We start from the raw sequence: 20,525 nt of genomic DNA, 5'->3' as shown, positions 1-20,525 counted from the left end.
ATGCCAAGTTCATTTTTATGGCAGGGACAGGGATGAGTCTTTGGCCCCACTTGGGCTGACGTGCCACATTCTCCTGGAGCTTTCAGGGCCCTCTGGAGGCCCAGCTCAGCCGCCCTAGAACATCACTGTGCCCTGGTGAAGCCATTCTCTGGGAGGGACTTTGGGGGCCTGGGATGGTTCTCTTGCCTTTCCTGCAGGTGTTTGGTGAGGAGGAGGAGGTGCCTAGCTCTGAGAATGTTCAGAAAAGCCTGTTGTATGCAGCAGGCTTGCGGGGGTGGGGGGGGGTGTCCTCAGTGCTGGTGGGTCACTCCCAGGCTTAACTCTGCTCACAGGCAGCTCTGGAGAAGGCCACTCCAGGCCCTTTTCTTTAGTCCTGGCAGCAGGCCTGGCACCTGGGTTTAACCCTTGTTTCTTCCCCTTGTGCATGCAATGGAGGCCAGAATATCATTCTTTGCCCCACCCCCTTGCCTGCAAGGCCCAGCTGGGTTGTTTCCCCAGGAAGCACCAGTGGCTGAGCCTCCTCTGTGTTGTCTCCTTGGTGGCAGGTGATGTCTGGCTGGGGGGATGTGGAGTGCTGGGGGCCTGCCTAGTGATTCTAGACATGACCCCACCCTCAGGGACACCCAGGCTACTGGAGAGGGGGCCCCGAAGGCTCACATGCCATATGGGTGGGGCAGGTGTATGCAGCGTGAGGCAAGGCATCCCTTTGGAAACTCAACTTATTCCCCAGAGTTCTGTCCTGACACAAAGTACACTTTCTGTGCCTCCCTTTGGAATGAGCTACCCATCCCCACAGACAACATTGCTCGGTTGGAGGAGTTGTCTTGATTGTGCCCCAGTCCCCACTCCTTCCATCAGTGCATGGTCATCCATCCAGCCTGACTTTTGCCCGTCTACCCAGCAGAAGGTGCCACCTTGCTGCTGGGTTGCATTTCTTACATTTCCGCAATGTCTGAGCATCTCCTGCCATCCCTGTTACCATCAATCTGCCCATGAATGTACCTCTTCCACAGGTGGGTTCCCCTTGCACATCTCCACTTAAACAATAGCATTCTCACACTTTACAAAAGAAAGGCATGCCTTTTCTCCATCCCTAATCTTTCCCTGTTCACAGCCTTCGCTTCTTTTCTGTCACTGCGTGGTTTACAAGAATTCTTTGTATACCTAGATCTTAGTTCTTTTGCAGTTTTTGATGTAGCAGATGTCTTGTCCGCTCCCTTGGTCTGTGGTATAAATATTTGTCAAGCCAAAGTCCTAAAAGGCGATGTGATGGAGTGTCTGTGAGGCAGGTGCTCTGCCTACCACTGCTGCTGCTGCTCCTAGGTACATACAGGGGGTCTCCCCTGAGCCTCAGATGTGTAGTCCCTGCTGCCTGCTGCCACCATCATTGACCTTGGCCAACTACCAGATGACCAAGCCAGAAACATGGCACCTTCTCACCTCCGTCAAACCAATCCCCACCATCTGGTTTCATCCACTTCCCTCCATCCCCACCAGCACTGCACTGGTGCGGGGTACAGCTACTGCCCCAACCCCACACCTCCTACCTATAAATTCTAGAATCTACCCAACAGACCAGATACAGGTCAGAACTGCTAGTCTCACCTACACGTGCCTATTTTCAGTCTCAGGTCAGGCTGCTCTGCAGCTGCCTCTGAGTATTAGGCCCTTTGCTCTCAGCCCTGCTGATCTCTCCACACCAGTCATGCCCTTCACTGACCCCAAGCCCTATACTCAAGTGTCCTCATACATGCTGTTCCCAGACACTTCTGTAGGTTCACGGCAGCACAAAGGCCTCCTGGATCTTCCATGTTTCCCTGGTGGGCCAATGTCCACTGTGCTGAGCTGGAGGTGACAGAACACAGATGGCACTCAACACAGGTGAATCCCTTTCATTCCTTCTCCCCAGGGCCCTCAGGTGGCCTCCAGAGGCTGGGGCAGGGCTTCAGGGATGGAGGCAGCACATGGAAGCATAGAAACAGGAGCTTTATTCTAATGTGCGTACAGCAAATTCCTTACACAATCAAGGAAATGGTTTCTCTTTCAGGCATCTGACTCTTTTATCAAAAGAAAATCCATCCTGCTTAGTCCCACCCCGAGCAGAAGCTGTCCTGAGCAGTGTTTTCACCCAGAGCAAAAGGCAGTGGGAAGTGCAGGCACACACCGCGGAAGCCCCACCCTGCACAGATGCTCTGGGACAGCTGTGAGGGGTGCAGCGTAGAGCAGCACTCCAAGACCCCCATGCAGTCACAGCCAGGCTAGGGAGGCCGGAGGAGCAGATGAGCGGGGTGTGCCAGGGCCTCAGTGCTCAGCATCCATGGCATCCAGGTATTTGGCCTCAATGATTTGGGGCAGCAGCTTGTAGCTGGGGGAGGGAGAAGAGAGAATAGGCAGGAAGATGAATATTGAATCGGGGAGAAGGCAGAGGGCACCCGCCCCCACCACCAACTTCCACTCAGCTGGCCCCACCTGCCCTCTGCCACCCCTCCCGTACCGGATGGGGATCATGGCAATCATGATGAGGGGAAAGATCATCTTCATGTAGGGCAGGGGGCTCATGCCAAAGGCACAGAGCAGCAGCAGCTGCAGGACCTGCAGGCCTGTGAAGTAGTGTATCTTCCTCTGGGGCACCCTCCGGACATAATGGGTGGGTGGGTACGAGGCCTGCGGGTGGTAGGGACCAGGTGTGGGCAAGTCTGGTGCTGCTGTATCTCCCACCCACAGCCCTGCTCAAGGCCAGAGGCTCACCTGGTCCTTGAGCAACAGAGCCAGGCGCTCGCAGAGCTGGCTGGCATCAATGGAGGTGAGGGCGATGTAGAGGAAGAGGCCGTAGAGCACAGGCTTGGGGATCCACTGCAGCGGGAAGGGCAGCAGCAGGAGGGAGAAGCCCACCAGGATGCTGGCACCCAGGGAGGTCAGTCGAGTCTCCTTCACGCTTACAATCCTGCATGGTCCCAGAGCACGGGATCACCTCCAGCCACAGGGCCACACCTCACCTCAGGTCGCATGGTTCCCAGGCCAGGACACTTCAGGGTCACATCCCTCCCTAGGTCACATGTGGCTCTGGGCTACTTCACCTCAGGGCCCACATGATTCTTGCCTCAAGGTGCCTCTCACACTCACGTCTCATAAATGTGCCCATTTTCCACACGATCCTCCACCAGAGCCAGTGCTCGCACATGCAGCGGCGAGTGGGGGTAGGCAGCATGGATCCAGGGCATCCCAAACAGAGACAGTCCCGTGTTGATTATGGCGACGAGCAGGAGGTCCCAGTGGTAGGCTGTGCCCTTCACTAGTCTGCAGCAGACAGGCAGGGACATGTGGATAGAACCCCTGCTGGCCCCTTGGAGGGTGGGGCACCCTGCTCAGCCCTCCCTGCCCAGCCCCATGAACCTGTTCTCTGGTGCATTCGCCAAGGCAGCCACCAGGTTCTGCTCGATGAAGAAGAGCATGGAGAGCAGGAAGCCGAGGCCCATGGCGCTGCCGATGGCCCCCAGGGACAACGAGTGCATCTCCGCTATCTTAAACAGGCTCTCACTGGGGTTGTAGCGGAACTTGCTCACTGCAGCAAAGTACAGACCTCTGCTCCAGCCTGCAGCTCCCATGGGAGCCCCTGACCCCACCCCACCCCTGTTCCAGTACAGTCCCAACTCACTCTTAATTTCCCGGAAGCCGTAGGAGCAAATGAGGGAGAAAGTGAGCACGGAGATGGGCAGGGCACAGTCCGACAGGATCTCCCGCATGCAAGGGTGCAGGTAGGGGCTGGGGACACAGGTGGGTGTATCAGCATGGTCCAGGGGCTTGTGCTCCCTTACCCTCACCTCTAGGCGCCCCTCACCTCTTCTTGAACTGGTAGAGGGTGTAGCCTAGCCAGAGCGTGCCCAGCATGATAAGGAGGCTGAGTACGGCAGTATCCCGGCTCGGGTGCTCAGCGGAATGGCTGCTCACTGAGGTCAGCTCTGGCGAGCTGGCCGGGAGGCTGGTGTTGAGGGCAGTGTGGAAGCTGGTGTTGAGGCTGGTGCCGAGGCCCATCAGGCTCACCAGGGAATTGTGCTCTATGTTATGGTTCCCATGGTTGTCGCCATGGTAGTACTTCTGGAAGACTGTGGATACAGGCCAATAGGCCTCAGCCATCTGGGTTCTGGGAGGCTTGGGGGAAGCTGGTCTTCTCCATCAGCCAGGATCCCATGGACTTGCCCGTCCACCCAGCATTCCTACCCCTTGCTGTTTCTCTCTCTACCCTGTCTCTGATAGCACATCAGCCTGGCCCAATGCCTCTGATCCTGCCTGGAGCAGCCCTGTCACCCTCCGACACGTGAGGCAGCTGCTCCCCAGGGCACCCTGGAGCATGGGGACAACCATAGCTTGCATGCTGCTTGACTGCCCCAGCCACAGCCCATAACCCCATCTTAACTCAGATTCCTCTACACAAGCAGTGACTGGCTACATACTCACTTTTGACCGTGCCCTTGACAGCATCCAGCATGAATGTCATGGAAATAAACAAGGCAATGATCTCTTCTGTCGACCTGTCAGGTGATAGGCCTCATAAAATGGAGGTGAACTGTTGTGGGAAGAGGCTTCTCTGAGCCTTGGTGTCCCTCACCTCCTACTGCCATGAAGAGGATTAGTCCTAAGCTTTCCCCGTAGGGGAACCCCAACCCTTCTAGGGTTACAGAACCTCAGAAGCTGGCATGGAGGCTAACCCACATCCCTGGCCTTGGTCTCCCTCCTGCTCTAAGGCCCCAGCAGTTCAGGGAAGGCCCTGTCACCTCTTGAAGAGACTCATGATCAGGCTGAGGTTGAAGATGGCATAAAGAGCAAGGAAGAAACTGTTCCACAGGCCTGTCCATGCATAGAAGGTGTTGAAGTCCAGATGGTAGTCATCACAGATGCCACGGATCACTGCAGGCAGCAGGGTGGGTGGGCAGTCAGGGCTGGGTTAGGGCTGGGGACCACAGGCACCCCCCTCCCCACCGCAGCCCCCACTGCACCGTGGGTGTAGAGGGCCAAGGGCGCCGTTGTCAGCAGCACCACCAGCGGCTGCCCAGAGAAGAGCGCGTACAAGAGGCCTCCGATGCTCTGCCCAGCTATGGTCTTCTGCATATCTGAGGAAGTGGGCTGGTGAGGCAGGCACCACAGTCCTGGGCCCCACCCGGCACTCCCCACTGACCTCCAGCCCCTCACCAATGGCCCCATCAGTGTTCTCATCATTGAGGGACCCAAAAGCGATCGTGGGCAGGAGGCAGGCGAAGTAGAGGAACAGGGTGGTGGTGATATATTTGCCCACAGCCTTGTTTTTCCCGATAATGCCTAGGAATGGGAGATAGGACAGAGTGTGTTGGGGATGCTAGACAGGTATACCTGTTATCCCATGATCTGAGCCACAGGCCAAGCTCTGGGGGAACCACAAGGCCACATACCATCAGTGAAGTCCAGTGGATACACAGGGAACCTGCGGGCGAGGTCCTCCCGAATGCCCTTCCCCACAGGGAGAAAATCTTTGCGCTGCAGGTGCTACATACAGCAGGGTGCCTGTTAGCTCTGCAGCCAGAGCCTGGCACCACCCGCCCAAGCCTGCTTCGCCCCGTACCTGCTGGGACCTCGGAAGGCAGAGGGAGCTTAGGTTGTAGTTTTTCATGTTGGAGGTTGGAACCTGGCTCATCATGGTGAGCAGTTGTCTCTGATGCACCAGGGCCTCCTTGAATTCTTCCGCAGTGCGGGTCTTCAGGAGCTTCTGGCGGAAGGTGATGTCCAAGAACATGGTGGCAAAGGTGCGCCCCACCTCTGTCGCAGTCTTGGTGCTTTTCTGGGGGGGGGGGGGAATCACATCTGTAAATCATCAGCCAACTAGAAGAAGGGTTAGGTCGGGCAGGCCAAAGAAAGGCCCCTATGCCTGAATAATAATTTTTATAAGTATCTCTTTTCAGTCAGAAAGGAAATACAATCTTTCAGGCAATCTCTGAGTATGTTAGGGCTTGAGGAGGACCTAGCAAGGATGCTTCAGAGAAACCCAGGAGGCCCGAGATGAAGGGACAAGATGGGAATGAGACCTTCAGAGGCCATGTGTGGGGTACGCCAGCACATGGAAGAGATGCCTCCAAGAGGACAGCAAGGTGAACTGGAACCCTCCTCCCCAGGAAAGGAAGCCTCCCCAGGGCCTCTCCTCACCATCCTGGGTGGGGCCAGCACCAGGATGACGAACCGAACCTCACAGGAATTCTCCCCCCAGTTCTGTGGACGAACCAGGCGGCTGATGCACACGTGCCGCTTCTGTAGGGACTTAGAGATGCAGCTGGAAGAGACAGGGGAACGGCAAACAGCACATGATTACCATACTCAGTGGGGGGACACCACCCAGAGTACACAATTTTAACCCCCAGTGACTTCTGCTAGGGACAAAAAAAGGTGACCAAATGGGATGGAAGTGCTCACATCCTCTCCACCAAAACTGGGTGGGCCAGCCTTTGCAAGGATATGGGACACCTGCCTCCAATGTGAAACAGGGAGACCAAATGTGGTGGCCTGGCAACTCACATGATACAGAGCCATGACTGCTGGTATTGTACCCCTGTGACCGTGGCTGTGACTCCTTGGATGGTATCCGACAGCAGGTGGGCTGAGGACAGGTTACACAGGGATAGGAAGGTCAGCTGGCCCTCCTCTCTGATCTACCCACCCACAGGGGAGTGGGCCTGACCTTTACCCTCCATGGGGGCCCCAGCATCAGTGAAGAGCATAGACATGAGCAGGTCCAGGTTGCAGTCAGGCTCAGTGTTGTTGGGGTCATGGGCTATACGGAGCAACATGGCCCGCAGCACGTCATCCAGCGAGGTGGCTGTCTCATCCAGGATGATGCTGGCCCGTGCCAGGAAGCCATCAATGTCCCGATGCGCGCGGATCTCTTCCTCGAAGTTCTTTAAATTCAGGTACTGTGGGGACCCCACAAAGGCCCATGAGTGAGACATGCTGTCACTACCTGGGCCTCCCCTCCATGGTGGCCCCTGGCTGCCCCTTCCCACCAGGACAAGCATCCCCTTCCAGGAGGGATGGCCCTAGAGGATCATCCTTGGGCTAGTGCAAGAGGGGAATTGCATGAGCTATCTCAGGGGTGCAGCCACCTCCACCCCTATCCCCAACTAGTGGCCCAGAACCAAATATCTCCTGTTTTTCAGATGGGTCACCCACCTTGCGGGAGGTGTGGAGGAGCCCGCAGCCACCAGGCAATTCACTCTCAGCTAGAAAAAAGGGAGAGGGTTCAGGGTGCCAACCTACCTCTTCAGGTCTCTCTTGGTGGACTGGGGCCATACCTGCCCAGTCCCTAGTACCCTGCCCTCCCCACAGTCTGTCCCTGTTACAACCGCCATACCAGCCTGGGTGGGCTGCACCTCGAGGTTGACGTTGACAAAAAAACGGATGCTCTCGCCAGACACAATGGAGGAGTTGACCGTGTCGAAGGCCTCTTCCCCCAGGCTCTCCTCATGGGTTTCAGAGGCAGCATCTGTGTCACACTTGAGGTAGCCTGGAGACCCCACCACCACCAAGAGAGAACCCCCCAAGAGGGCCTGGCTGTTAGCGCTGCACCCCAGGAAGGACTTCAAGACCAAAGAGCAGGGATCCTGGGCTGTCCTACTTGGTGCATTCTCAGGGAGTGGTCACAGAGGCCTCTCGTAGGCCAGGAGGGCAGCCTCAGGCCCAGGTAGAGAGTATGTAAGTCTTGGCCCTGCCCCTTAGCCCCCACCCAACAACTTTCTCCAACATTCTTCAGCTGCAAGAACCAGGGCCTTGCCCTGTTCTGACCCACACACAGCCTTCCGCTAGGAAAAAATGTTCATTCTACAAACTTTGAGCCAGGAACATGTTATAATGTCACAGGATTGCCTAACCCTGCCCTCCCAGAACCTCCTGGTTACAGGACCCAGTCCTGCCTGGCTACCCAGATGGGATCCAAGGCAAGCCAGAGCCACTGCAGTATCCAGAGCCCTCCCTCCCCACCTCCTTGGCACAGGGTCTTAAGAGTGCTTTCTCCCAGGGAGGGCCTGTGGGCAAAGCATCAAGGCTGAGAGACACAGTCCAGACATCAGACAAGGCCCAGGAAACAGGATAGCCAGAGAAATACAGCCAGGGACTGACGGGATGGGACAGGCCCTGTCCTCATGGTGCCCATCCCCGAGAGGAGCATGCCGTGGAACCTTGGGACTCCCAGAGCATCGACCCCTTGGTCTGCCTCTCAGTTCCTGTAGCTGCCCCATGGCATAGGCTTATCCGCTATAGGAAGGCTCCCTGGTGAGGTGCAAATGTCCTGATCTTCCCTAAGGCCTGATGGGACTCCCTGTAGCCTCTGGGGTCCCAGACTGAGCCAGCCCTGCTACCGCTGTGCTGACTTTAGCCCCCCAGACTCAGTCTCACTCCCTACCTCAATCTCTCACAATTCAGGCCAGTTGGCCAGCATAACAGGCATGCCAGCTCCTGTGCTGAGTGGAAGACCCGGGGAGCCTTCTTCAAGGCTTATGGAACCCTTCTTCTCTGGCAAGGCCTCCTAGGTTCCTGCTGGCACCTCTTCCTGACTCTGGGCCCCCTATGGTTCACCACTTGTGGGCGATCCCAGGAAAGGGGCCCTGGTAACCCAGACTCCACCAATGCCCAACACCTATGCATGGACAGGGACGGGTCGGCAGCTCGCCGACACCTGCCAGGCAGTGACTCACCCTGACTCACTTCCACTCCTGCCCGCTGGCTTCCTCTGCACATCCCAGGCTGTTACCCCCATGTCGTCCTGTGCGCAGCCTGGGCCCTTTCTGGACAGGAGGTGCTAGGCCTCCCCTATTAAGGCCCCTGTGGACCAGTGAATCCTCGTCCCAGGTCTTCGGTGCACCCAGAGCCCAGAGCAGATCTATTAGGTCAAAAGGGGTCCTTCTGACTTTTATCATGGAGCTCTTATCCATGAAAAACTCCTTCCTGCCCAATTCCAGGCCTGCTTTGCTTTGACAACCTGGTTCTCCAGCCCCAACCTGCTCCAGCCTCCCCTGTCACCCAAAGCACCCACTATTCCCCTGTGCTGCCCCTCACACTGTCCTTTTCTCCTCAGGACCTGCCCAGCTAACACTACCAGGTCCCCACAAGGCTCCTGGGACGCCATGTCCCCGCCTCCATCCTATAGCCCAGTCACATACCTAACGCCCCTGCCAGTAGTCTGGTACATGCAGCCATCGTGCCCTAGGGACCCTGGGTAAGAGCACATTACTACTCTGTCCAAGCACTGTCCCACCAGGCAACACTCTGATGGCCATGCCAACTCCTGGGTCTGGGCACAGGAAAAGCAGCACAGAGCCAGTCCAGAGACATGCGGAATGGACAGTTAGATCACACACAGCAGAGAATGCAGAAGAATTACATTTCTGTAGAGGGACAATGGCAGTCTCTCCCTCACAAGGCTGGGCAAGGACTGAGGGATGTGGGCATCTAAACACTTGGCCTAAGGCTGGTCAGATAACCAGAGCATTGGAAAAGTGAACCATGGGAGATCACCAGGCGGTCTATATAGCCCAGGAGAGGGACCACAGGATCAACAGAGACCCGCTAGTACCCAGGGCAGTTTCAGCTGCCTCTCTGACCACACCATGACCTTCTGAAGGGTAGGATCCAAAGGCATCCGAGCACCAGCAGAGGACCACAGACAGGTGGCCAATGCCATGGGCACCAAGGTGGATGGCCTAGCTCCCCTACAGACTTTTGACCAAGGAGCTCCCTCTATACACATACCCACACCTGCGTGTACTCACCTGAGTCCTCAGGGTATCCATTCTGCGACATGATGGAAGAGTTTCCTGCAAGAGAAGCCAAAGAACTGTTACCGGCTCCAAGGGCCAGCCCTGGGCAGTCTCTGGTGCCCATCTGCTCTCCACCGCAGACCAACCCCGCTGATTTCTTCTTACCCTTCCCAGACACCCAACCCAGGCCATCTTCCAAGAAAAAGGAGCAGGGGACAGTAGTAGGCAGGGCCCTCTTGAGAAGCCAGAGGAAGTCAAGCCTGTAATTCTTTAGCCCATCTGCTAGGGGCTGCCCCGGTGAGAAAGTGGAGAGACGTTCTCAGCATGTTTTCTCCAAGAGTAATTAACAGTACCCCGTGAGAAGGATTCACTGGCTGCAGCACTCAGCGGCCGGGACTGGTGGAAGGAAGCCGCCTCCACCCTCCCTGTAGTAGCCGATCACCTTCCTTGGCTGTTCCTTTGCTGCCAAGCCCAGCACCTGGTCTGGGGCCCTTCTCCCCGCACATGGATCCTCTGACTCTCACGTCGGTGCTGGCGGCCATCAACACCCATCACACGTGCAGCCGCCCCAACTTCACGCGCCCCCGCACGGGGGCAAAGCGGCAACGGTTTCCCCCTTGTTGCCTTCTTCCATTCGCGCCAAAGCCACGTCCCGGGCCTCCTGGGAGGCGGAGCCGTTGGTCCTCAAGGGGGGTAGGAAGGGGGAGCTGTGCGCGCTCCCTACCTCGGGCCCCGGATGGGCCCAGTTGTTGGTGCCGCGCTGTGCAAGGAAGGAAGCCACAGGAGGGGCCGCGTGCACGAGAGGAAAGCGCCTCTAGACTCGAGAAGACCCTGGGAGTCGGCGGAAGGGGGAGGCAGGATGCCTACAGACGAGCGGGTGGGAACCCGCGCTGCATCCAGAAGGAAGGAAGGAGCAGCGAAAGTAAGGCTAGCAGCCCAGGGTGACAGGGGTCTGGAAGGGTTGCGATGGTGCACACCCTATTCCCATCCCGGGCGCCCCACGTGCAAGTAAATGTTGTACAAACTCCGCGCTGGCTCTCGGGGTCCGAACCGCGTTGGAGACTGCTACAGCCGCGCAGGGGACAGTCAGAAGTCCGTGGACCACCACCAGCCGCCAGGCTTCCGCTCAGAACGTAAAATGAGGCTTCCGTAGGCATCAGCGTTCCGGCTCTCACAAGCCGGACGCTCGAGGTGCTAGTGAACCCACAGCTCCGTCCCGCCCACTTCCAAGCCCCCAGGTCTCCACCGGCTACCTCATTGGTTCAAAAACTTAAGAAAGACGGCGACGCAGAACATTAATGCAGCGATCATTGTCCACGATGCCCTCCCTGGGTCTCCCTCCACCACTCGTCTACCCGCCAGGACAACCATTTCCTCGAGACTGAACTCATCCCCATACTCTTCCCCTGGCTGGGAAGCCCCACGACCCTCCGGAGCCCTTGCAGGGGCAGCATCCGCGATTCCCCCCAGTACCCCGATGGCTCCGCGTCCCAGCAAGCACGCCTTCCCTGCGGAGAGCGGACGGCCTTTCCACTGCGTCAGCCGGCTCAGTCACCCACCGCAAGGCTAGAAATGGAACACTCGCTTTGGTGGCCGCGGCTGTGGTCCTGGCGATCGGCTGCCGGACGGCTGCACATGCACGCACGCAGCCCCGGGATCCTCACTCCGCGCTTCGGCACCCCAAACTTGGCTTCCCGGGCGGACTAGAAGAGGCAGCTGGCGACACACCCCCGGCTGCGCCTGGGTCCTAAAGCCGCTCAGACGCCCGTCCCAGCGCGTGGAACCGTGGGGCCCAGGACTGGGTCCCGCCCGCCCACCAGCGCCCGGGTCAGCTTCGGGCGGGCTGCTCCCGGAAGACCGTGGGGACTTAACCAGAATGTGTAGACCAGGCTTCCTCTGGCCCGCGTGCCCGCCCAGGCGTCGCCGGGTTAGGGGCTGGGGCGGGGCTGTTAAGTTTCTGGGAAGAAACTCGTTGGGCTCAGGGACCCATGGAGTCAAGCCACTGCACCGGGTCGAGGAAGGGCTTCCTCACAGACTGCTTTAAGCGGGCTGTTGGCCGCCGCCCCCTCTTCTTGGCAGGGGGCCTCCGCTCGGCCCAGCCCTCCGCCTGCTTCCCCCCTTCCATCTATCCCGGCTGCATGGGCGGTAAACCTTCTTACCCCTCCAGGAAGCGCGCCTGGACTAACTAGACTAGCCGGCGCGCCTTCCTTGGGCTACGCCCTAGCCTGCGGAGCTAGCCGCCCTTCTGACTCTGCGGCGTCGAGTATGCCCGCAGCGCGTCTCGCAGTTTCCCCCCTGGCCTTGTTGCATCCTCGGTTTTCTCTTGGTTGGGTCAAGGTCTTGGCTCGTGGCTTCTTTCCTTCCCAAGATGGCCCCAGCGGCCGGTTTTCCTTTTCAAACAGGCGGGATCCCAGCCTGGGACGAGCCTTCTCTGGCTCTTGGTCTTCTGCTAGTCGAGGACGTGAGTGTGAATGCGCGCGCGCGGGAGAGCCTCTGTGTAGGGAGGTGGTGGAGCGCGCGGGCAGGTGGGCGCGCTGCTTTGGGGTCCTGCCAATCCAGCCCATGCGATAAACCCTTGACCTGGCCTTCGGTGGCTTCTCAGCAAATGATTCCTTAACCGTCGGTCCCTGGATTGACCCCGATTCTGCCCCACTGCCAAGTGTTAACCCCCTCATCACTTCCACACTGGCCGCCAGCCCTAGGACTGGCAGCGATCCGCCGACCCCCCTCCGCCCTCACATCTTGCTGGGACCGAGTCTAGAGCCTCAATTCCCCAGGCATGGGAGATGGCTGGCCAGGCAAGCAGAGGGTGAGGCACCTCTGCGGAGTGGCTGTCCTGCAGCCCCCAAGGTCTCCTGGAGTGTTAGGGGAGCCCCATGCACTGGCATGGTGAGACTGATCTGGTATTCCTTTGCAGAAAGTTATGAATGCATTAGGAATGAAGCCATGAAGAGCCCCTCTTGGCAGATCAATGGCTTGGGTGTTGGGATGGCCTTTGAGCACCCTGCTTCCTGCTACTTCAGCAGACGCTGGGGAAGATAGCTGCCTGCCTGGGTCGACTGAACAGGGACTGGCTGCCCTGCTTCTTTTCCTGGGGTGAGCAGGGCCCTGGAGGAGACATCGGTTCATCCTGGGTACCCCCTCTACTCCACCCTCTAGCAAAACCCCCAGCCTATGGCACAGACTCCTGAAGTCATGGGTGAGGGATGGAGGTTGAGGGGGAGCTGAAGAACGAATAGGCTGCCTGCCCAGGGAACAATGCTGGATTGGGGATACGTGTGTGCAGGGGCTAGACCCTTGAAAAGTGACCAGTTTTATCCCCAGCCCCTTCTGTGGTGATGTCTAGGTCTGGATCAGCCTCCTTGCGTCACCAGCAGCTCCCTGGAGGTCCAGCAACTGGACCTTCCAACACAACTGTTCCAGGAAGCCAGTCTGGAATGGAGGGGCAACATCTCATTCTTCGGCAGCCTTACCTCCTCTGGCACCTGAGGAAATAGGAGCCCCACAGCCTAGGCCTCTCCCAGTGGTCCATCAGCCTGGGACCTGACTCAGAGGAAATGACACTGATCCTTAGTAACCTCATGCAGCCTCGAGGGTTCTGACCCTGCTGCAGTGTGCAAAACTGTTTCCTGGAGCCCCACCACCCACCACCACCTGTCTTCTGTCTCCCCACCTGTGCCCAACTGGGTCCTTACACAGACAGGCGCTTTTGGGACCCAGACTTAAGCACACACATTACTCTCATTCCCTTCCTTGGGGCCTCAGACTTCACTGGGCTGCGGACACAACCATGAGCACTGGGTTCCGTAAACCATGTAACAGCTTTCCAACTCACTTTTCCCCTTGTGTCTGTCGATTTTAGGGTCTGGAGTGAGAAGTAATTCTATAGTATCTCACTGAAAAAAAACAAAACACTTCCTTAACTCCTTGTTCCAGATACCATCCAATTCCTCAGCTGTGCTTCAGGGCAAATTAGTTATCCCTACTCCTTGGTCTCCATGCCCTCTCTCTGCTTATCTTCAACCCGCTCACAACACCCATCTTTTATCCTCACCACTCCACTGAAACTCCTCTTGTCAAGGTCACCTGCCTCAGCTCTCTTGCCAGCCCCTCCCCCACCACCAGCAGCACCCAGCACCATCAATACCTCCTTCTTCTTGCAAGATTTACTTCCCCTCCCACCTCCTCTGACCTAGCTCTCCATATTGGCCTACACCAATCTTTCCCTGAATCCACAGCTGTCAACCAGCCATAGCTGATGGTCACTGAGCTGCAGCCTACATGTCCCTCCACCCCGACCCCAGCCTGGATAGCTAATAGGCATTCAAATTAAATTCAGGAAAAATAGAGCCCCACCATCCACTTGGTGGCTCTGGACCTGGGAGTCACCCTACCCATCCACATCTGACCCATGAGCAAGTTCTGTGAGGCTTACCTTCAAAATAAAGCAGTTTTGCCCACTGGTACCTCCAGCCTGGTCCAGCCTCTGGAATTGCCCATTATCTGAACTGGTCCATCTTCTGACTTGCCCCCATAATCCATTCTCCACCTCCGATGGCTTCTCCTGGCAGTTAGAAACAACCCAAACTCCCTGCTGTGGCCTAGGGGAGTGAGGGTGGGTGGGTAGGGGGTACTGTACAACCTGGCAGTTGCCTATCTCCCACTGCATCCTACACCCCCTGCTCCAGGGAGTGCTGCTCCAGCCACAGTGGCTGCCAGCTGTTCCTCCAATACAACCAGCCCATCTGCCCAAGGCCTTGGTAGTCTGGTGCCTGGAGGACATGTGCACAGCTTTTACCATGGCTCATGTCATCCTTCGTCTCTCAGAGAGGCTTCCCTGGACACACCATCAAAAGTAGGTGCCTGTGCCCTCCATCGAAGACTGTCATGGCCCCTAATATAGCACAGCCTCCCTCATTCTTACTCTACTGCCTGGGCCCCATCCCCCTGGATAGACTGGAGCTCCCTAAGAGTGGGGCTGTGTGTATGTCTTTCACCAACGCAGCTCCTAGTGTATGTAGGTGCTCAATAAACCTGTGCCAGATTGAATGCGTCATCATTGTTCCATGGATAGTCCTAGAGGCTTTCAAGCCAATGAAGGCCTCCAGATGACCTCATCATCCTCCACCCTCCAATTCCCACCAGGGTTTTCCAGCCAGGTGCTCTTGAGCGCCTCTGCCCCCTTCCTTCCACCTTGCCTCCACAGCCATTACCAAGCCCCTCTATTTCCACTTCCAGTCTGCTCCTCCCCTCTGCCCTTGCCCTCCTTGGATCCTTGGCAAATGTAGCTTCCCGCATCTTGCAGTCATCAGCTTTTCCTGGAGTCACTCTGATTTTACAAGCTTCTTGGGGCTCCCACTGCCCAGAGCTGGCAGCCCTGTGTCAAAGAAGAGATGCTGTTCTCACACTATCCCTCTGGTGATGCTGGTGGGGGCTGGGGAAGGGAATGTGGCCTCCCCTCTCTCCTGGGGGAACATCTGCAGGCCCTAAAGGTGGGTGGAAGACCCTTTGGTACCCAACTAACAGCATTAAGCCCTCTGCCCGTTGTCATCTGCCCCTACTGAGAGATCCAGGCTCCTATAAGGGCAGCTGGGAGGGCAAGGAGCTCTGCAGAGGGCCACCAAGGATCTGCTTCCCTCGCGATGACATTCTTCTGAGTTCTCACGCCCAACCCCCATCTGTACTCACAGTCAGAATTTAGCACTGGATAGAGTTGTGGTGGCACTGCTCACTGATTCTATCTGGCCAGCAGATTGTTGGGCAGGAAGATCCCGGAACTGCTCCACTGCCCTCCTGTCGGGCCCTTCTGCCCTCTGACCTGGGTTCCAGTTCCACAGCCTAGCATCTCAGCCAAAAAGCTCCTAGAGAGCAGACACCACCAAACACTGACCTGCGATTGTCCCCGCTTCCCCAACAGCTGCAGGAGATAACCATGCCCCACCCTACAGTGTGTGTTGATGTCCCGTGACTTCCCCTAGCAAGATCCTCACATCAGAATTCCACCCACCAAGTCCTAGCTGGACCCTGGATTCTCACTGATGGGCCCTCTGAAGAGACCAGAACTGTGCATGACAACAAGCTTCACTGGGCACACCTAAAGACAAAAGTCACAGGGATGACTCCCGTCCCCCCACCCTCATCTACCCCCAGGCCCCACTCCTTTTGACCACAACACCCACCACCTGAAGCCTCCTGTGCTTGGGCAGACTATTACCCTGCTGGCCACCATTGCCCTCCTTGGCCACTCTGTGCACCTCATGTCCTCCCCATCCATGGCTCTCATTCTCACTGGTCCCGTGTCAAGGGGCTGGCCAAGGTCCTGCTTCGAGTCAGCCACTCAGGGCTGACACTGCCCTCAGCACCACTTCAGACCACCCTTTCCGCAAGCTCTGTCCAGCTCCCTGCAGGAAACTGGATGCACAGCATAGGGAAAGTCAGCAGGAAGACGCAGGGTAACACCCTCAGGCCTTCTTGAGTCTCTTGATAATTTTTATCTATAAAACAAAGAGCTTGAAATGGAGTCTTTTTAGCTAGAAAATTCCATGACTTTTTGATTATCTAACCATCTTTCCTCTTCCTGTTGTCCTTATATTGCTATTATTTGTAAATTCATCCAGGCATGAAATTTCAGAGTAGGGATGTAAAGTTTCTTAAGTATTTGAAGCCCTGAGAGGGAAACAAACTTCTGTACTAAAATGGGAAAGGCAGTAATAATTGTAGGATAAAATGGAAATAAGTTCACTTTATTTGGTTAGCATTTTAAAACAGATTTATAGTCATTTATTAGTTTGACATAAAATTTACAAACCTTGATGCAATTTTTTTTTTTTTAAGCAAGTTATTTTGGGTGGTCAATTTAGCAATGCAGAAGCCTGGGAAAAACAGTAATAATTTGTGAATAAACAAATTTATTTTTCTTCACATTTTTGGAGCATGAAACAAAAAGTTTTTGGAATTGTTTCAGTGTTGGGTTTTTTTCCACTTTGGCTTTTTCCACTTCTACCTTGAGGTCACCCCCTTCACTCTTGTCGTATTAGTCACTTTATCTTGTCAATTGTTCCTTCAAAATCACTCTCTAGCTAGTCCACTTCTGACCCTCACCAATGTAGAGCAGCAGTCCACTCTACCATTACACGATTTTCCTTTTGTTTGGGAAAAATAATTCTTAAACAGGTTCCAGTGGAACACTGGTGTCCCTGTGTGCGGAGGAACTACAGAACCAAATAATGGTGGCCGCCTCTCAGTTGCAGGGGGAAATGATCTTAGTGGATAGAATGTTCCCAATTAAATTTTTTTCTTCTCTTGGTTAAAAATCACCACCATCACAATAGAACAACTTTGCGCTTGTACTAGGAAAGACAAGCAGAAAGCAAAATTTAAAAAATCAAGGATTCTGATTTTAACAGAAAAGCTCAGAGGTGGCCTACAATGGGGATGTGCAATGCTGGTTTGAGGAGCAAGCCCTTCTTTGGGGGACTCAGCTCTTCAGTGAGCCTGGTCTTAGGCGGCGTTCTTGAAAGTGAAACCAGAAAAGCTGGTCTTCGTGCTGCCCGTCACTACCAGAACCAATAAGGAGAGACAAGGATTGAATCTTTATGGGCACTTTATTCAGATGGCCAGCAATCTAAGAAGATGGTGGGTTACGTATTCTCAAAAACTGTCTTAACATCTCATTTGAAGCCAATCTTTTTATAAGGAGAAGAAAGGGTAGGTAAGGAGTTTGGAGAAAAGGTTTATTGGATAAGAGTTGCAGTACAGCTGAATTTTCCTAGTACTTCTTTATCTGTTGATCAACAATTCCTTATCTGAGGTTACCTCCTTGGAACACAATGGCTCAGATACCAACTCCAATCCATCTCCAATGCTTGCAGACCTCCTAGGGCACAAAGGTTGAATGGCTGAATTGTTGTAACCTCACTTAAGCCTTTCAAATAAGGGTAAAATCTAACTTGAGTTCTCCTATCAAAAGTACAGTGACCCTTGGCCAGGCCAACCAAAATACTCCTGACCACTATGACTGGTTCAGGGATGGGAATGGTACCCCAGACTTTGGGGCTACCTCTGGAGAGGAAGGTTGGATCTTGTCTTTCGGGTGTTAGGCTGCTGGTGGCATAGAGGAAGCTTAATGCCAAGGGGGAATGTGAATGGAGAAGGTTCTGATGGGATCGAAGTGTTTGGGCCCATCTGAACTTGAAGCTGGTACTTACCCTGGGTTCCCCTTACAGGAACCAAATCATTCCCTTTCCATCATGGCCCAGAAGAGGGGCATATGGTCATTTTCTTGGGGCATGACAGTTCTCTAGATTGTTTTGTACAATAGAAATTAATACACCACGAGCTCCTCAAGAGTGCCCTGTGATTTTCAGCAGCTTCACCTGAGGCGCTCTACTCCAAAGTACACTTTCCACATGTCTTCCCTACCAGGATTTCTTGATTCTGGGGCTCCCACTATCAAGAATACCCAGTAGTCGCCTGTGGACTCCAGGTTGGGAATGGGCCCCTTTCTTGGTTCCAGGCTTCTTGGCCTCTAAGTCATCCAAGCCTTCAAAGCTCATCCAGCCCAGGACCCCTTCTTCATTTACTCTCTCCCCAACCTCCCTGGCAATTCTTTATGGGTCATACCCAAACCCTGGTGGGTTCTGAGAAGTGCAAGGTTCAAATTTGGCACTGTAGATGGGAGGCCAGAGGTGCTGGAGAAAGAGCTTTGGGGTACATTATATTGCTGCCAACCTGCTCCCCCAAATCTCTTGGCTTCTCTCAGGCAGTTTTGCATTTGGTTGTACCTAACTGATCACACAGAACCTCCAGACCCAACACCCCGCACTATCTAGGAGGCTACACCCTCCCCTGCCGGCCAGCTTCCAAAGCTTCCCAGTGGGCACTTCCTTTGTCCGGAGGCCCCTGCTTGGAGGGTGGGGCAGGAAGCAGGGTCTCTGTGGACGTGCTGCCTTGAGGTGGTGCCCCTCCCTAGTCAGCTCTTTTCTGGAAAGGGCAGAGGCTCCTCCTCCCTGCTCAGTCGGGGTGTGATTGGCGCCCAGTGAGGCCCCCTGTGGTGGGAAGCGCCCATCACGGCCCTGGGCAGGGAACCACTGGGCAGATGAGGTGGGTGCCTGCAAGAGGAAAGTTGGGCATTTGGGTTTTGTTCCTTTAGAAAAGGATTTTCGACCTTTTTCATCTCATGGCACACAAACTAATTTCTAAAGTTATGTGCACACCAAAAACTATATTTTTTGGCTGATCTGTTAAAAAAAAAAAGTCTAATTTTGATTCACTCACACTGCATGGCTACTGTTGTGTTGGCTGTTGTCATTTTTTAATTTGACAATCTAAACAGGTACTGCATGTTTTACAAATTCTTGTGGCACACCAGTTACAAATTGCTGCTCTGGAGTTCCCTGGGGCTTCGGTGCTCTCTGCCTTAGAATGTGGATTCCAAGGCCCTTGTGCCTGGGAGATGGGGGAGGGGGTCTCAGCTCCAAGGCGGGCAAGGACTGTGGCTCTGGTTCTGCCACCCAGGACAGTTACTGCAACCTTTGTGTTTTGGTCGTCCCCCAGTTGTACAGTAGGGCGGAGTGGCCACCTCTCGAGAGCGCAGACTGGGATTAGAGGAACTGACTAGGCTCTGAAGCAATGGTTCCTGATGCAGCTAGAACACAGAACCCACAGCTCTGTCCTGCCCTCCCAGGTGAGGGCGGGGGCGTGAACAGATGTGACTTCTCATAGGGACCTGTGAGGGTGGGATGGCTTTTCTCTGGGATCCCAGGAGTGCCCACACCTAAGCTAGTGTGGTTGCCACATAGAATTTTATCCTCTGTGGGCCACTCTGGGGCCTGGGGAGGGGAGTGGGAGCCCCAGCAAGGAGGCTTCCTGGGGAAGCTGAGGGGGGAAGTCCCCAACCCCAGGCTGTGGGCCATTTCCTCAACCTCACCCAGGGACACCTTGGGACCGACTCTACAGGGACAGGTAACTAAGGGAGGCCTTGCTTGTGCAGTGAGTTTATTGATCCTTAGCATTACGTCTCAGTTACCAAGGTAAATTCAAATACACAACTGCAGGTAAAAACATGTAAAATAATATAAAAATAAATTGAAGACTACTTTGATATATTTACTGAATTAAGTAGTGTAATAAATACTATAAGCAAAAAGCTTCAATCACACAATTCAGTTTCACTGAAGTTACAGTAGTGTTTGTAAATGAGTTGTAAAATTTAAGTTACAAATATTAAAGCACTGAAAAACTAGTATAAAAGTGAATTTTGGCACGTAAGTGAGCTCTTCTTCTGTCATTAGTATTTGACAACCTAAGACAACGAGGAAGCCATTTCTCACCTACTTTTTGAGGTACAACTATCCAACTAGGTCAGCGACATGGCTGGAACGAATACTTAATAGTTTACAATCTTTGAGTTAACTTTTCCCTTTTGAGAAGCCTGAAGAGCAACTCAGAGCTTATTACTGTGCAAAAATTCTCCAAAATCCTAATTGAATTCAGGAGGGAACGTTTTCTTGTGACCTGCAGGCCCCAGTGTCCAGGCCTCAGGTCGGAGAGCCCCCAGGGCTGAGGGGAGCCAATGTGACTCCTCATCAGCGGCACCTTCCTAGGGTAATCCCTTTCTCCAATTTCTGCTTCCTCCTTCCAATCAAATAATAATAATAATAAAGTTAAAAGAAAAAGAAAAATCCCACATCAAAACGTGAAATGACCCATAACTTCAGCGATTTTAACATTATCACACTCACTCTGGGTGATATA

General features: G+C 54.7%; 1 protein-coding gene across 6 annotated transcripts; it reads right to left on the bottom strand.

Moving 5' to 3' along the window:
- Positions 1–2,300: 2,300 nt before the first annotated feature.
- On the bottom strand, positions 2,301–11,818 carry SLC4A11 (solute carrier family 4 member 11). Of its 6 annotated transcripts, none has more exons than XM_090286109.1 (20): positions 11,330–11,818; positions 9,783–9,827; positions 7,370–7,522; positions 7,189–7,238; positions 6,701–6,932; positions 6,538–6,619; positions 6,172–6,295; positions 5,594–5,809; positions 5,424–5,517; positions 5,188–5,313; positions 4,995–5,108; positions 4,773–4,905; positions 4,456–4,529; positions 3,839–4,103; positions 3,656–3,762; positions 3,394–3,562; positions 3,124–3,297; positions 2,749–2,944; positions 2,495–2,664; positions 2,301–2,365 (listed from the first exon to the last, which is right to left on the bottom strand). In XM_090286109.1, exons 2-20 carry the CDS (start codon positions 9,811–9,813, stop codon positions 2,302–2,304), a joined length of 2,574 nt encoding a protein of 857 aa, XP_090142235.1. In that variant the 5' UTR covers positions 9,814–9,827; positions 11,330–11,818; the 3' UTR covers position 2,301. The 6 variants fall into 6 exon arrangements, with proteins under 6 accessions (XP_090142235.1, XP_090142237.1, XP_090142234.1 ...); XM_090286111.1 differs by having other exon boundaries at positions 11,244–11,412; XM_090286108.1 differs by lacking the exon at positions 11,330–11,818 and adding an exon at positions 10,748–11,310.
- Positions 11,819–20,525: the final 8,707 nt, after the last annotated feature.

Source organism: Furipterus horrens, unplaced genomic scaffold, assembly GCF_987537825.1.
Source record: "Furipterus horrens unplaced genomic scaffold, mFurHor1.1.pri manual_scaffold_8, whole genome shotgun sequence".
NCBI lineage: Eukaryota > Metazoa > Chordata > Mammalia > Chiroptera > Furipteridae > Furipterus > Furipterus horrens.
Note: the sequence above shows the minus strand (reverse complement) of the source record. Positions and strands in the feature narration are given on the sequence as shown.

Coding starts and splice junctions, on each gene's coding strand:
- SLC4A11 (XM_090286106.1), bottom strand. CDS start 9,894: ATGGGCACCAGAGACTGCCCAGGGCTGGCCCTTGGAGCCGGTAACAGT. Junction 4,906..4,994: donor CTTGGCCCTCTACACCCACG/GTGCAGTGGGGG, acceptor TGCTGCCTGCAG/TGATCCGTGGCATCTGTGAT. Junction 2,366..2,494: donor ATTGCCATGATCCCCATCCG/GTACGGGAGGGG, acceptor TCCCTCCCCCAG/CTACAAGCTGCTGCCCCAAA.